The sequence below is a fragment of the Macrobrachium nipponense genome, chromosome 4 (genome assembly GCF_015104395.2).
Source record: "Macrobrachium nipponense isolate FS-2020 chromosome 4, ASM1510439v2, whole genome shotgun sequence".
Taxonomy (NCBI): Eukaryota; Metazoa; Arthropoda; class Malacostraca; order Decapoda; family Palaemonidae; genus Macrobrachium; species Macrobrachium nipponense.
In genome coordinates this window covers 48,205,257-48,220,291 of record NC_061100.1, presented here as the reverse complement: position 1 = coordinate 48,220,291, position 15,035 = coordinate 48,205,257, and the positions used below count along the sequence as shown (strand labels likewise).

Here is a 15,035-nt window from a genome sequence, read left to right as displayed (position 1 = left end):
ATCAAATAACTAAAAACACACAATGTATTAAACACTAAGTAAAAATTGTTAACAAAATTTTAAAATATGTAAAACAAACCTTACAACCCGAGGTTCGGTTGCTGAAAGGCCTGCCAGAGCGAGAAGGAGTAGAGATAACCAAGGAAAGAAGATAAAAGTGGGCGGTCAAGCAATGTATAATGGAACTGCTGTAGTGTTGTTATTCAATTTTGGAACAAGGTGCTTAATGGCCAAGGACTCGAGTATAGGGAGTTGGTTTTCAAAAGGGCTGGATAAAATTATCTTAAAATCATCGTAGTTGATTCTGCATTTGCATATTTGTGCATGGTTTCTTATATTTGAAAGCTCTGGACTAGAAAGCTTCATCCCTGTACGGTAACTAATTCCTATGTGTGAGTCACATCGTACTTTTCAATATATTGAACTGTTTTGCCTTTTCACCTGCTACATGATGGGGACTAGCCTCGACCTCTTATTGGATATATATATATATATATATATATATATATATATATATATATATATATATATATATATATAGATATGAGACGAAAGCTGACAAATTTGGTACAAGGAACTAAATGAAGATCCTATAGATGGAGTGAACAGCAAATCCAATGGTAAAGTTAAACTGTCTGAAAAGGAAATATTTTGCTTGAGTTTTATCGAATACGGTAGAGAAGACAGCCGGATATATCACTTTCCTGGAACATTAATCGAATTCATTGAAATGTGTAAAAAAAAAAAAAAAAAAATCAACTCTGACATCAGTTGGAAATTTCACCCCCCAATATTTTGGTATGCAACCAGGCAATTGGTAAATCTATATCTCCATAATTTGTATTTGGAATTTTTGGGAAGCAGAATACCATACAAAATCATTTCACGAAATGTGGTCTGATTAAGGTATGTTGAAGACATGAATTTGACAGGGAACGAAAATGTAAATAACTTTTTTGTCAGGTTCAATGAATTCGTACCTTCAACCGAATCCACCATGGAAAAGGAAAAGGCTGGTGGCCTACCTACCGCTGGGTAGGCCAAGAACGAGGTGGATAGGACATAATTATCACAGATCTTGAAGATGAAATCCAGAACCTAGAGGAAGCGAGGGAAATGGTTCGGGACAGAGACAGATGGAGAGAAACTGTATCAGCCTTATGCCACTGGCCAGTGGCGGGAAGACAAAGTAAAGTAAGTAATACGTAGATAGACCTAGTAATTGGGTTGAAGTGGTGTTTGCAGAAAGCCTGTCGATATTTCTGTCTATTTTCATTTTTATTCCGGTCGACGCAGTAATCTCAACAAATCAGTATTCACGTCCATGATTTCAAGAGCTGAACGGAAACGTAGACATGAATACATTGATGATGAAATAGATAAGATTAGGAACAGCTACAAATATCCTGACTCTGTATTAGAATATTCATTAGAAGCGGGAAAAAAATAAGAAAACTTTGAATGGAAACAAAAAAGAAATTTACAAAACAAAACCCCAGCTTGTACCGTCATATGAACTATTATTAATGACAGATATTCCCCCCCTCTACTTAGGAACTTTCGAGTTAATGTAGTATTTAGAACAATGAAACATGTAGCTACTTATAAAGTACCCTCCAGACAATACTAAAGGAAGTGTATATAAAATTCCATCCAGTTCTTGTGATAACTATTATATTGGTCAAACAGGAAAGCAGTGGAAGATTGAGAACAGAACAGCCTAAGAAATGTGTAAGTATATCTTAGTTTTACCAGACCACTGAGCTGATTAACAGCTCTCACAGGGTTGGCCCGAAGGATTAGATATTTTTACGTGGCTAGGAACCATTTGGTTGCTTAGCGACGGGACCTACAGCTTATTGTGGGATCCGAACCACATCGAGAAATTAATTTCTATCACCAGAAATAAATTCCTCTGATTGCTGGTTGGTAGAGTGGGGCATCGAACGAGAAATCTGTAAGATAATTACAGGTGAACAGTGGCATTTCTGCAATCTAGTGAAAACAATCGAACGAGCACAATCAACTGAGCTGGTGTGAAAACGATTATATATCTACGAGTATTCTAATAATGCACTGAAAGGAAACAACACTGACTCTTGTTTCGCTAATATATATATATATATATATATATATATATATATATATATATATGTATGTATGTATATCAGCAAAGGCAAGCATAAACTTGATCACTTCATTTAGGAAAAGAATGTAAAATTCTTGAAATCTAAGGAAGTTAGTAGATATACGCGGGGAAAAGGAAAAAGATTTATAAACAAAGCATCTGACCTCGGTTAAAAATGAGTAAATGGCTCTATCCCCCGCACCTGTCAGGTCTGGATTTTTCCAGTGGTATGTTTGTTGTTTGTACTGTCCACCTAGCATATATTATGTGAATTCCTACCCCTCCGTATCAGTCATTCTGTAATAGTTCCGAAACAAAGGATTTAATTAAATTCATTTCTTTAATTTTCTTAGAGGTAATTTGATATATATAATATATATATATATATATATATATATATATATATATATAAATATATGTATGGGGATACTATCCACAATGATGTAAAATCCTTATGCAGTTTTATACCATTCGACCATCAGCTGATGGTCGAAAGCTATAATTTGCTGTACAAGGATATATATTTGATAATACTGCAGAATGATTTTACATCATTGCGGTTTGTATCCCCATTGACTTAGAGGTACGACATAGTACCTAGCTTTTACACACGCACACACACACACACACACATATATATAATATATATATATATATATATATATATATATCTATATATATATATATATATTATATAATATATATATATATAAATAAAGGTTTTTTTGCCACGAAGGAAAAATGAAAAAGCGAGATAGCCGAGTACTTTCGGTCCTGTTCAGACCCTTTACTGAAGTTTGCCTTCAGTAAAGGGTCCGAACAGGACCGAAAGTACTCGGCTATCTCGCTTTTTCATTTTTTCCTTCATGGCAAAAAAACCTTTATTTATACATAGCATCACGTTTTATATACTTTCGTTGATCAAGGTTATTTTCAATATATAATATATTATTTTTATATATAATATTATATATAATATAATTATAATATATATATATGTGTGTGTGTGTGTGTGTGTGTGTGTGTGTGTGTGTGTGATAACTGAATCACGAAAGTTAGGAACGTGATAAATCCATAAAATAAAGATATATGCCACGAAGGAAAATAAATGACGGAGTATCCGACGTTAAATGTCCTTTACTGTGTGTGTGTGTGTAGCATGTATGTATTTGTATTGAGAATTTGAAATAGATTTATTATTATTATTATTATTTTTTTATTATTATTATTATTATTATTATTATTATTATTATTATTGTTGTTGTTGTTGTTGTTGTTGTTTGGTCTACAAACGTCCCCCAGACTGTTCAGTAAGTTGCCCCAAGAACTGAAGAAATGTGAAAAAGAAATTCAAGATCTCTGTTAAGAACTACTAAACCATTGAACGCTATAGGAAAGTTTATGAATTAAAAAAAAAACAGAATTACAGCAACGACTTTAACTGAAGATAGAATAAGGATACTACAAATTCTATATTTCCTTAGAATACTAAAAACATTGGCAGTCGTTAAGAATTCTGAAATATGGCTGCTCAGAATCGCTCCTTCATGCTCAGCCTCTCTAGTTTGAATAATCTCGTATACAGACATTGAGTAAATTTTTCTCTCTCATTATAAATAAATAGAAAATAAAATTTTATTACAATTTTTCATAGATAAGTATAAAAATAGGAAAATTATCTGTGACAAGAATTTATTTTTTACTGATAAATTCGAGAAAGAACCAAAATCATCTCTGCAGGTTTGTTTTCATCCGAGCACTCGCTACCAATCTCTTCTTGAGTGTGTCCTGCTCGCAGGACGGTCAGTGTTAGTATACATTTCTGTTTTTCATCATAATGTCTGTATACGTCGTAGTAGTATGTACCAACATCTCAGTTTTGTTTATTATACTATGAAGCTTTAAGGTGATCGAAGGTTGATTCAGATTAGTTAACGGATTTTTGTGATATTAAACGATAAAATTTAACATTCCGACATGGAGATAGTGTGAGCGGAAGGTGATCGGGACGATTTTTGGGGTATGAGTTGACATGTGCTCGAGTTTTGTTTTAGCCGCAAAACATTTTAGAAATTGAAGCCTTTTGCTCAAATATCCATATCGGCATCTGGGCAGTGTGATGTAGATAGTTTAGTTTAGGCTCTAAGGCTAACGTTAGACTACTAGGCCGTCGAAAGTGTTATATAGCTAGGTGAACAGTTGTTTTGACGTATAGCAGCAACGCGTCTGAGATAAAATAGGGTAAAATAGGTTCCTAGAGCGAGAATAACGTAAGGTTAGTGGCTAACGCACGAATTGTTAAACTATGAAATTTGTTTCTCTTCGAAAGAGGTGGTGTTTAAGCATTGTCGGTCAGCTGTTAGTAACCTCACATCTTTGCAAGAGACCTTTGAAAAATAGGGGTTTTGGTCAGGTTAAACACCGGGGGAGAGGTTAAGCACTGGGAGAAGGCCACTCTGGAAGTATTAGAGAGCCATAGGGTAAGCACCAAGGTTCCGACAGGCGGACACGTGTGCCGTTGCGTGGTCATTCCCAAAAAATAACTAGCACTTCCAGTATCTGCAATTAGGGTAAAACTGCATGGACTGGCCAACTCACCGACTCGTGGCTGGCCATCTTCCGACAAAGTATTTAGGGCAAAAAACCGCATGGTACAGGGGTGGACCATGTACAATCGATGTGTACAACCCCAAAAAAAGTACATTAGCTAGGGTAAAAAACCGCATGGTACAGGGGTGGACCATGTACGATCAATGTGTACAACCCCAAAAAAAGTACATTATAACGCGTCCTGACATCGGAGATGGGCATCAGACGCGACTTGCTGTTGGTGAGAAACGGAGCTAAAGACCTCTACTCCGGTGTCAGGATGCGTTATAGTGTACTTTTCTTGGGGTTGTACACATTGATTGTACATGGTCCACCCCTGTACCATGCGGTTTTTTACCCTATAATGCGTCCTGACACTGGAGCTGGTCATCGGTCACAAGTTGTTGGTGAGAGAAGGAGCTAAAGACCTCCACTCTCCTTTTGAAGTAAGTATTTTCTCCAAAGTTAGAAATTAAGGTCATAGGGTAAAACACCACGGCAGGCCAAACAGGCCACCTACAATCAACGCTTGCCACCCTCCGAAAAAGTACATTATAACGCGTCCTGACACCGGAGATGGGCATCAGTCGCGACTTGTTGTTGGTGAGAAACGGAGCTAAAGACCTCTACTCTCCTTTTGAAGTAAGTATTTTCTCCAAAGTTAGAAATTAAGGCCAAATTTTAAGATTTAAACAGAGGGTACTGAGAACGGTCTAAAACGTAGTGCAAATCTCACCAAAACGCGTTCAACATTTTTACTTACAACTCGAGTTATTTAGAAGATTGACGCCATCTTGATGTTTACGGAGTCGCTTGTGTCAATAAACTAGCCATTTCCTGTGATAAATCCGCACACCACTTGTGCCCACAGACGCTGGGGCACTTTTATCACAACAAACGGAAAACTTTTCATCACCGAGTAAACAACTGTTTTGTAGAAGACTACGACGAAGCGTGCACTTCGATAATTTTTTAAATAAATAGTAAAACATCAATATTTTACATAGTATTTATGATGATTAATTTGTAAATATTCGTTATTGAAAAAGTAACTCTATTCTGACTCAAATTTAAGTAATTATTTTTTGGAATTCGAACGTTCTTTCAAGTCCTGTATTATGACTGTCACGACATCTTGACTTTCATACCTATTGTAAATAATTGCTTTACTCAACTTTCTTGCAGAACAGTTTACCAGTTATTCATGCAAATTATCAGCTCTTCATGTAATTGGTATAATTGTAATGCTCATATACCTATATCTTCATTATTTACTTTTTGGATATATGAAGATGTTTTACTGCCGGATTATCGCCGTAGTGTGACGCAATCGATTTCGGTCGATGCGCCTCTGTTTTCGCACCATAAGAAATTATGGGGCCGAATTTGCAATGACCAGAAAGTCGTTAAAAGAGGAAAGTTAGCATTGAGGGGCATATGTTTTGATTGAGAAAAATACAAATTTATTCAATAGCTTTTTTGCAAAAAATACTTTATTACAAAAAACTTTATTGACAACTAAGCAGCATACCTACTATGGGTTTCAGAGACAGTGCAAGCACGTTTTTGGGCAATACCTATTTCTGTAACGAACACTCTTATCAGAACGAGATTTTGCTTTAGTGCATTACACCCAGTGCCGTAATTTATAAGGGTATCGTGAATCACTAATCGTAAAGAATAACGACACTTGTCCTTGTACCAAGAGACAAAAACTCCATTATGCAGAAATGGATACGAACACGCGTATAAAGCTCCACCTACCCTCTCCCCCCCCTCCACCGCCACCCCTTTCCTTCGTTCTCTCTTCCTCTCTCTCTCTCTCTCTCTCTCTCTCTCTCTCTCTCTCTGTGTGTGTGTGTGTGTTGCCATTTGGTATGTGTTGACCCTCCAACCTGGGCCCAGATGTACGAAAACGTTAGAAACATTTGATCGTATCCAATATCTAATTTTTCGGGGTAATTTGGTTGCAAAAAAGGGATAATATACATGAATTAAATTAAAATGTTTAAATAACAAAGTAAATTTAAACTAAATAACGAGTAAAGTAAACAATTTAGGGAATAAAACTTTGCAGTTTCGTCGTCTGCTGTTCGTAACTGTGTTTGTGGCGCACGCTTAGGAACCAGCAACAGTAACGGGTTTAAAGTGCAATGTGGAGTGAACTGAGACCAAAATGTGTATAATAACAATCAAATAAGCACTGTGGAGTTTCAGTTGTGATGGCAGTAAGGATAAAAACCGCCGATTACAAGCTAAGAATGAATTCAGTTCAAACCATAACCCCGGGAATAAAAAGTTTCATACTTTCACTAATATAGGCAACAAAATGTTGTTTTATTGTGCTGATTACAACTGCAATCTTGAGTAAGATCAATAAACGTTACATATATACGCTAACATTGTTCAAATGAGTGCTGGGAAGGCTGGGGAAAGATGGTGGCCGTCACTGATCAGAACCTTCCATGCAAAACGTAGCTGCCATATTGGATTTCAAAACTGCCTTGAAAACATATTTTACGAAGAGCTCACATGCTTATTTTAGTTCGTATGGGGCTTTCATATATCACACTGTGGGATCTTCTTTATGAAGCAAAATATTAATATAATAATTGTCTCAAGAGACAAACGCGACTTTCCAAAAAAGGATCCGTGCCGAACTGATACCTTCTTACCACACTTGCTGTTTGTACATCGCCACGTATATCGCTTGGCCGTGGCCTCGCTGGTCCCATGTTTCATGAATCGACGGTTCGCTGTGTTGCATGTTGTGCATAACCCCGAATAGTCCCCAAGTAACCCTTCCCTATATAACCACTTCATAAATTCGTCCGTGTTTCTTAAAAACTTGAGAAGGATACCAATATACAAATGCGTATATTGATCGAACTGATCAGCAGTAACACTTTTCGGAAACAATACGGAATGAGTTCTATCCATGGCGGCGGTGTAGAATGGGAAGGGCAAATTTTGTGACTGCAGGTATGATTGTCTGATTCATATTCATGGGACACGTTTTTATTGGTTGGGAGGAAGTTAATGTCCCTTGGGAATGACCTGGGTCAACCTGATACAGGATTGGTTTGGTTTAAAATTTCCCGCGTTGGGGGCGGGCCGACGTACAGCGCCTGTCCGCGGCCAACTCAAGAACTACGGGAGCTCCGACCGCCGTGTCAGCCTTCACATCAAGTGGGTACTTGGAAAAATTTAAGTTTCACGGGAAATATCGGCGGACGGTATTTTGGTGTGGACAACTTTTATTCTATGCATTTTGTTAATTGGGGTATTGGTTCTGGAATTTTAGGATCTGTCCCCGGATCTGCGAACTACCCAGTAACTCGATTCTGATTCAAATTTAGGTAATTCATTTTTGGAATTAGAACGTTCTTTCAAGTCCCGTATTATGACGTCACGACATCTTGACTTTCGTACCTATTGTAAATAATTGCTTTACTCAACTTTCTTGCAGAACAGTTTACCGGTTATTCATGCAGATTATCAGCTCTTCATGTAATTGGTATAACCGTAATGTGCATGTATATCTTTATTATTTACTTTTTGGATATACTATGATGTTTTACGGCCGGATTACCGCCGTAGTGTGACGCAATCGATTTCGGTCGATGCGCCTCTGTTTTAGCACCATAAGAAATTATGGGGCCGAATTTGCAATGACCAGAAAGTCGTTACAAGTGGAAAGTTATCATTGGGGGCCATATGTTTTGATTGAGAAAAATACAAATTTATTCAATAGCTAGCTTGTAAAAACTACTTGATTACCAAAAACTTGATTGACAACTAAGCAGCATACCCACTATGGGTTTCAGAGACAGTGCAAGCACGTTTTTGGGCAATACTTATTTCTGTAACGAACACACTTATCAGAACGAGATTTTGCTTTAGTGCATTACACCCAGTGCCGTAATTTATAAGGGTATCGTGAATCACTAAACGTACAGAATAACGACACTTGTCCTTGTACCAAGAGACAAACTCCATTATGCAGAAATGGATACGAACACGCGTATGAAGCTCCACCTACCCCCCCTCTCTCTCTCTCTCTCTCTCTCTCTCTCTACTGCCACCCCTTTCCTTCTTCGTTCTTCGCCTTCCTCTTCTCTCTCTCTCTCTCTCTCTCTCTCTCTCTCTCTTCTCTTCTTCTCTTCTCTTCTTCTTCTCTCTCTCTTCTTCTATCTCTTCTCTCTCTCTCCCCCCCCCCTCCACTGCACACCTTCTTTCTCGTTCCTTCGCTTCCTCTTCTCTCTCTCTCTCTACTCTCTCTCGCTCCTCTCTCTCTCTCTCTCTCTACCTCTCTTCTCTCTTTCTCTTCTTCTTCTTCTCTTCTTTTCTTTTCTTTTCTTCTTCTTTTTCTTCTTCTTCCGTCTCTCTGCTCTTCTTCTTTTCTTCTTCTTTTCTTTTCTTGTCTTCTTTTCATTTTTCTCTTCTTTCTTCTTCTTTGTTGCCATTCGGTATGTGTTGACCCTCCAAACTGGGTATAAGACTACACACAAAACGTTGATTGGTGAAATTAGGCTATGTATTGGAAGTATATATACATAAATATTAAAGCAATTTTATCCTTATTGCATTACTATGACAACTAGAATTCATGGAAACACTTTATAATAATGAAACAGTGTATGTGTGAAGCCTCCACTAATGTGGCAACGATGATTTTGCCATTCTTAGCATGCAAACATTAAAGGTTACATTTATTTCTGGCATACGGTTATTAAAGAAATTCAAAATACTAATATAGACTGAAATCTATGAAGAGTGCTATCAAAAACAAAAAAGCAAAAAAAAAAAAATTATATAATTCAATTATCCATAGTCGTTCCTCTATGGTTTTCGGCAGCCAGATGTTCGAAAACATTAGAAACATTTGATTGTATCTACTTTAGAAATATCTGTAATTTTTCGGGTAATTTGGTTACAAAAAAGGGATAATATACATGAATTAAATTAAAAATTTTAAGTAAAGTAAATTTAAACTAAACTAGTAAAGTAAACAATTTAGGGAATAAAACTTTGCAGTTTCGTCGTCTGCTGTTCGTAACTGTGTTTGTGGCGCGCGCGCTTAGGAACCAGCAACAGCAACGGGTTTAAAGTGCAATGTGGAGTGAACCAAGACCAAAATGTGTATAATAACAATCAAATAAGCGCACGAGTTTCAGTTGTGATGGCAGTAAGGATAAAAACCACCGATTACAAGATAAGATTCAGTTCAAACCATGACCCCGGGAATAAAAAGTTTCATACTTTCAGTAATATAGGCAACAAAATGTTGTTTTATTGTGCTGATTACAACTGCAATCTTGAGTAAGATCAATAAACGTTGCATACATATGCTAACATTGTTCAAATGAGTGCTGGGAAAGATGATTTTCGTCACTGTTCAAAACCGGTACATCCCACGGTAGCCGCCATATTGGATTTCAAAACTGCCTTGAATAAATATTCTACGAAGAGCGTCACATGCTTATTTTAGTTCGTATGGGGCTTTCATATATCACATTATGTTGACGAAACTTCAATCTTTTGAATGGTATGCTTGGAGTTGTAATTGTATTCTTGTTTCACCATTTAAATATAGAGTGAATAAGACCTGTACACAGTGATAAGGGTTGGTAGTCGCTGGTGTTTTACCCTATGTACAAAATGCGGCATCATGTATGTTCCTATGTGCCCACAGTGAATTAGCCACAGCACATACAAAAAAACACGACAGCCTAGGCTATAAATCCTCCCATATAACTAACATTAAACAATTAAACACCTGGAGCTTCGCCACGGCCTTACTGTTCGAACACGTGCTTCGGTACTGGCTTTGAACTAACCAAAACACTAGTTTACATACAAAATGCTGCATCATGTATGTTCCTACGTGACCACTATCGGGTCGATAGATCTGTTCGAACACGTGCTTCGTTACTGGGTTCGAGGTAACCGAAACGTACCCACCGCCGGGCCGGTAGATCTGTTCGAACACGTGCTTCGGTACTGGCTTCGAAATAACCGAAACACTAGTTTTAAGGCTAACAAAAATTGATATACAACTTACTGTATATACTCGAGTAACGTGCAATCTTGCATATCGTTACGCACTAAAAAGTAGCTGTGACATCTCGGAAATTATTTCGTCACTGACATAATTTTTTTACCATTGTAAATTAGCCGTTACATGAAGTATTATATATGAAAATGTGCGCATTTTTATGTAGAATACAACAAAATACTCATGATTGTAGCTTTTATCAGTTTTGAGATTTTCATATAAATAACGATAATTGCCAAAATTTCAACCTTCGGTCAACTTTGACTAGCGAAATGGTCGAAAAACGCGATTGTAAGCTAAAATTCGTATATTTTAGTAATATTCAATCATTTACCTTAATTTTGCAACTAATTGGAAGTCTCTAGCACAATATTTCGATTTATGGTGAATTTATGAAAAAACTTTTTCCTTACGTCCGCGCGGTAACTCTTCCGAAAACAATCATACATGCGATTGTGGTAATGTTTGCACCATTATAAAAATAGCCGTTATATAAAGTTTTATATATGGAAATGTGCGCAATTTCATGCACAATACAACTAAAAACAACCCATGGTTGTAGCTTTTATCAGTTTTGAGATATTTTCATATAAATAACGATAATTGCCAAAATTTCAACCTTCGGTCAACTTTGACTCTACCGAAATGGTCGAAAGACGCAATTGTAAGCTAAAACGCGTATATTCTAGTAATATTCAAGCATTTACCTTCATTCTGCAACAAGTTGGAAGTCTCTAGCACAATATTTCGATTTATAGTGAATTTATGAATAAAATAACATTTTCTTTACGTCCGCGCGGTAACTTCCGAAAAAATCATACGTGCGGTTGTGGTAATGTTTGCACCATTTTAAATTAGCCGTTACATAAAGTTTTATATATGACAATGTGCGCAATTTTATGTAGAATACAGCAAAAAATAATTGAAGGTTGTAGCTTTTCTCATTTTTGAAATATTTGCATATAAATCACGATAAATAGAATAAAAACCACGTTCGGTCAACTTTGACTACCGAAATGGTCGAAAAACGCAATTGTAAGCTAAAATTCTTAGTCTAGTAATATTCAGTCATTCATCTTCATCTTGAAACAAATTCGAAGTCTCTAGCAAAATATTTCAATTTATGGTGAATTTAAAAAAAAAAATCTTTCCTTCCCTCCGCGCGCGGATTCTCCGCCACAAATCTCTGAAATGCGTACGTACCATTCTCGGAATATTTGCTCAGTTTCATATTAGGCATTTCATAGAGTTTTATATATGAAAATGTGTGCAATTTCATGTAGAATAAAACTAAAAATATTTGAAGGTTGTAGCTTTTCTTATTTGCTAAATAATTGCATATAAATATATACGTATATAAAAAAATTCGACATTCGGTCAACTTTAACTCGTCAGATATGGTCGGAAACTGCAATTGTAAGCTAATACTCTTACAGTATAGTAATATTCAATCATTTGTCTTCATTTTGAAATAAATTGGAAGTCTCTAGGACAATATTTAGATTTATGGTGAATTTTTGAAAAATATATTTGTTTACGTCCGCGTTACGAATTCATGCATTATTTTGTGATAATATTTTCTCTGTGTTGCTTTAATTGTTTTACAATGTATTATATACCAAAATGATAGCAATTTAGTGTACATTACAACGAAAAAAAAGTAACTTGTTACCTTGAACTGTTTTGCGCACAGCAAGATTTGAATACAATTATATGAATTTTTTTTTGCGCTATCATATATCGCATTATTTATATATGATAATGATAATTTTTTTCATTTCTGATGGTTGCATACTAAACTTCAGGCAATGACAAAAAAAGGAGCCAAAAATGAACTCAATCTTGAAAACTAAGCGTGCTGTGATTTTTTGAAAAAAAAAAAATTTCCGCTTCCTCGCTCACTCTGAAACACCTCCGGCACACGGGAGACAATTTTTTTTTACCGCTTCGGCGTAAGGGGGTTATGTGGCAATGCACTTCCAAAGCAATTGCCTTTTATTTTATATTTTTGCTGGCAGTCTGGGTACTACAGCTCCTGAAGTCTATTACTGTAGGTAACAGTTGAAGGATTTTAAAAACTCCATTGATCGTTATGTAGACAAAACAGAGATTTATGGTAATTGTCAGCATAGAATGTTTGCTTGCTTGTATATTTTATTACTACTACTACTACTACTACTTCTACTTCTACTTCTACTTCTTCTTTTTCTACTACTTCTTCTTCTTTGTGAAACCTTTTATTTTATTTTGCAGAGTGACCATGGCACCTAAAAGGAACAATATTATTCCGAATGCCCACTTTCATAAGGATTGGCAGCGTTATGTACGCTGCTGGTTCACACAGCCCGCGAGGAAACTACGCAGGCGAAATAAGAGGCAGAAGAAAGCAAGATTAGTGGCCCCAAGACCTTTGGGAAAACTGAAGCCCATCATCACCTGCCCATCCAATAGGTAAGATCTTCAGTTGTAGGCTAATGATATTGAATTGATGATTTTTCTCCATGCTGGGATGGGAACACCATTGATGATTTTTCTCCTTGCCATTATGGGAACACTCGGAAATATTTATTAGTGATTTTAGTGTAAATATGTAAACTCATTTGGTTATTGGTGAATTTGGAGTAAATTTGTTAACAATTGGTTTTTAATATTCAGAAGCACATTTATCTTTCAGATACCACATCAAGAAACGTTTGGGGAAGGGCTTCACTTTGGAAGAACTTAAGGTATTATAAGTTTAAAGTTGATAGATATTTTTAATTTTAGTCTGAATTTATTTTTTATTTTATTTTTTCAATTTCATACCTTGTCCCTGTTGTGATGTTTATTATATATTTTACAGGGAGCAGGTCTGAATAAACGTTATGCCATGACAATTGGTATTGCTGTAGACCATCGCCGAACTAATAAAAGCATGCAAAGCCTACAGAGAAATGTCAGGAGACTAAAGGAATACAAGAGCAAGTTGATCCTCTTCCCATTGAAGGTCAACAAGCCCAGGAAAGCAGATTCCTCTGTAAGTCAATCACACATGTTTTACAAGGGAATGTTTTGACATTGGGGTGGTATGTGTGTATATATATATATATATATATATATATATAGATATATAGATATATATATATATATTGGGTTGGTATGTATATTATATATATATTTTCTTCCTTTCTTATGCAATATATCTTTTGCAGCCCCAGGAACTTTCTATGGCACAGCAGTTGGTGGGAGAAGTCTTACCTCTTCATCCACAGTCTATTAAGGAAACCTCCAGAAAAATCAGCAAGAGAGACAAGGCTTACAGCTGCTTCAATGCCCTCAAGAGTGTAAGATCTTATAACCCTGTTCATATTTGTTTTGAGAGAATTAAATCGGTCTCAAAATGTGGTATGGATGTTGTATATTGCCTTTTTTTGTGGCACTTCAACTTTAAATGAGTAATTTTTATTTTTTCCCTCTATCTCGACTCCTTTAGGAAAGGTCAACTGCTCGCAACTGGGGAAAGCGCGCCAAGAAGGCACAGGAAGCTGCAGAAAGTGCTGCTGTTATTGGTGGAGCCAAAAAATAATATTAAAGTGGCAAAAAGAGAAATGTGATTTTTTTGTCCTTTCTTGAATGTTTATATCAAATTTATATGAAAATTTAAATTGAGTGCTCTACTGAATTGGTAAGTGAAACTTTTCTTAGTATGGTTTGAAATATTTTTAAGTATTTTCTTAGCATTTTATTTAGTTTTTCTTTTTCAAGTCATCAGGGTAGTCATAGGTGGTTGCCTCGTCTTTAGATGTCAATGTTTCAGGCAAAAGGGTCATCTAGGGATGTTGCCTTATGTAGGATGTTAGACCATTTGGTAGTTGATGAGCATTTGAGTGTGATTTATGCTTCCTGAAATTTCCTTGTTTTTGACCTTTTCTTTTTGAATGCAGTGGCTGTTGGGGATTATTTATGACTGTCGTACGGTTCCCTTGGAATTAGCTGCCTTGTATTTCCATTTTACTTTCATTGAGAACTTTGCCTTTTTATCTGTTGAGGCACTTTCAAATTGTTTAAGTGGTTAATTTTCACCATTTAAGAATAAATACTTATGAGATGGTTGTTGATGGTGGTTACTTCTGTATGTGCGCAAACAATTTTTTTTTTTTCTCCATTCAATGCAAGTAGGGAAGTGCTTCTGTTACATAATGAGTAGCTTTAAAATAACCACTATCCGGATCTCTGGTTTTCATAAGTTTTTATCATAAATTGCGTTTAAGTATTTTCATT

At 36.1% G+C, this 15,035-nt stretch overlaps 1 protein-coding gene across 3 annotated transcripts; it reads left to right on the top strand.

Annotated features, from left to right (window-relative positions):
• Nucleotides 1-3,789: 3,789 nt before the first annotated feature.
• On the top strand, nucleotides 3,790-14,363 carry LOC135210915 (large ribosomal subunit protein eL13-like). 3 transcript variants are annotated; one of them, XM_064243870.1, is made up of 6 exons: nucleotides 3,790-3,936; nucleotides 13,029-13,226; nucleotides 13,450-13,501; nucleotides 13,618-13,791; nucleotides 13,967-14,098; nucleotides 14,248-14,363. In XM_064243870.1, exons 2-6 carry the CDS (start codon nucleotides 13,036-13,038, stop codon nucleotides 14,338-14,340), a joined length of 642 nt encoding a protein of 213 aa, XP_064099940.1. In that variant the 5' UTR covers nucleotides 3,790-3,936; nucleotides 13,029-13,035; the 3' UTR covers nucleotides 14,341-14,363. The 3 variants fall into 3 exon arrangements, with proteins under 3 accessions (XP_064099940.1, XP_064099942.1, XP_064099941.1); XM_064243872.1 differs by having other exon boundaries at nucleotides 3,864-3,930; XM_064243871.1 differs by having other exon boundaries at nucleotides 3,904-3,986.
• Nucleotides 14,364-15,035: the final 672 nt, after the last annotated feature.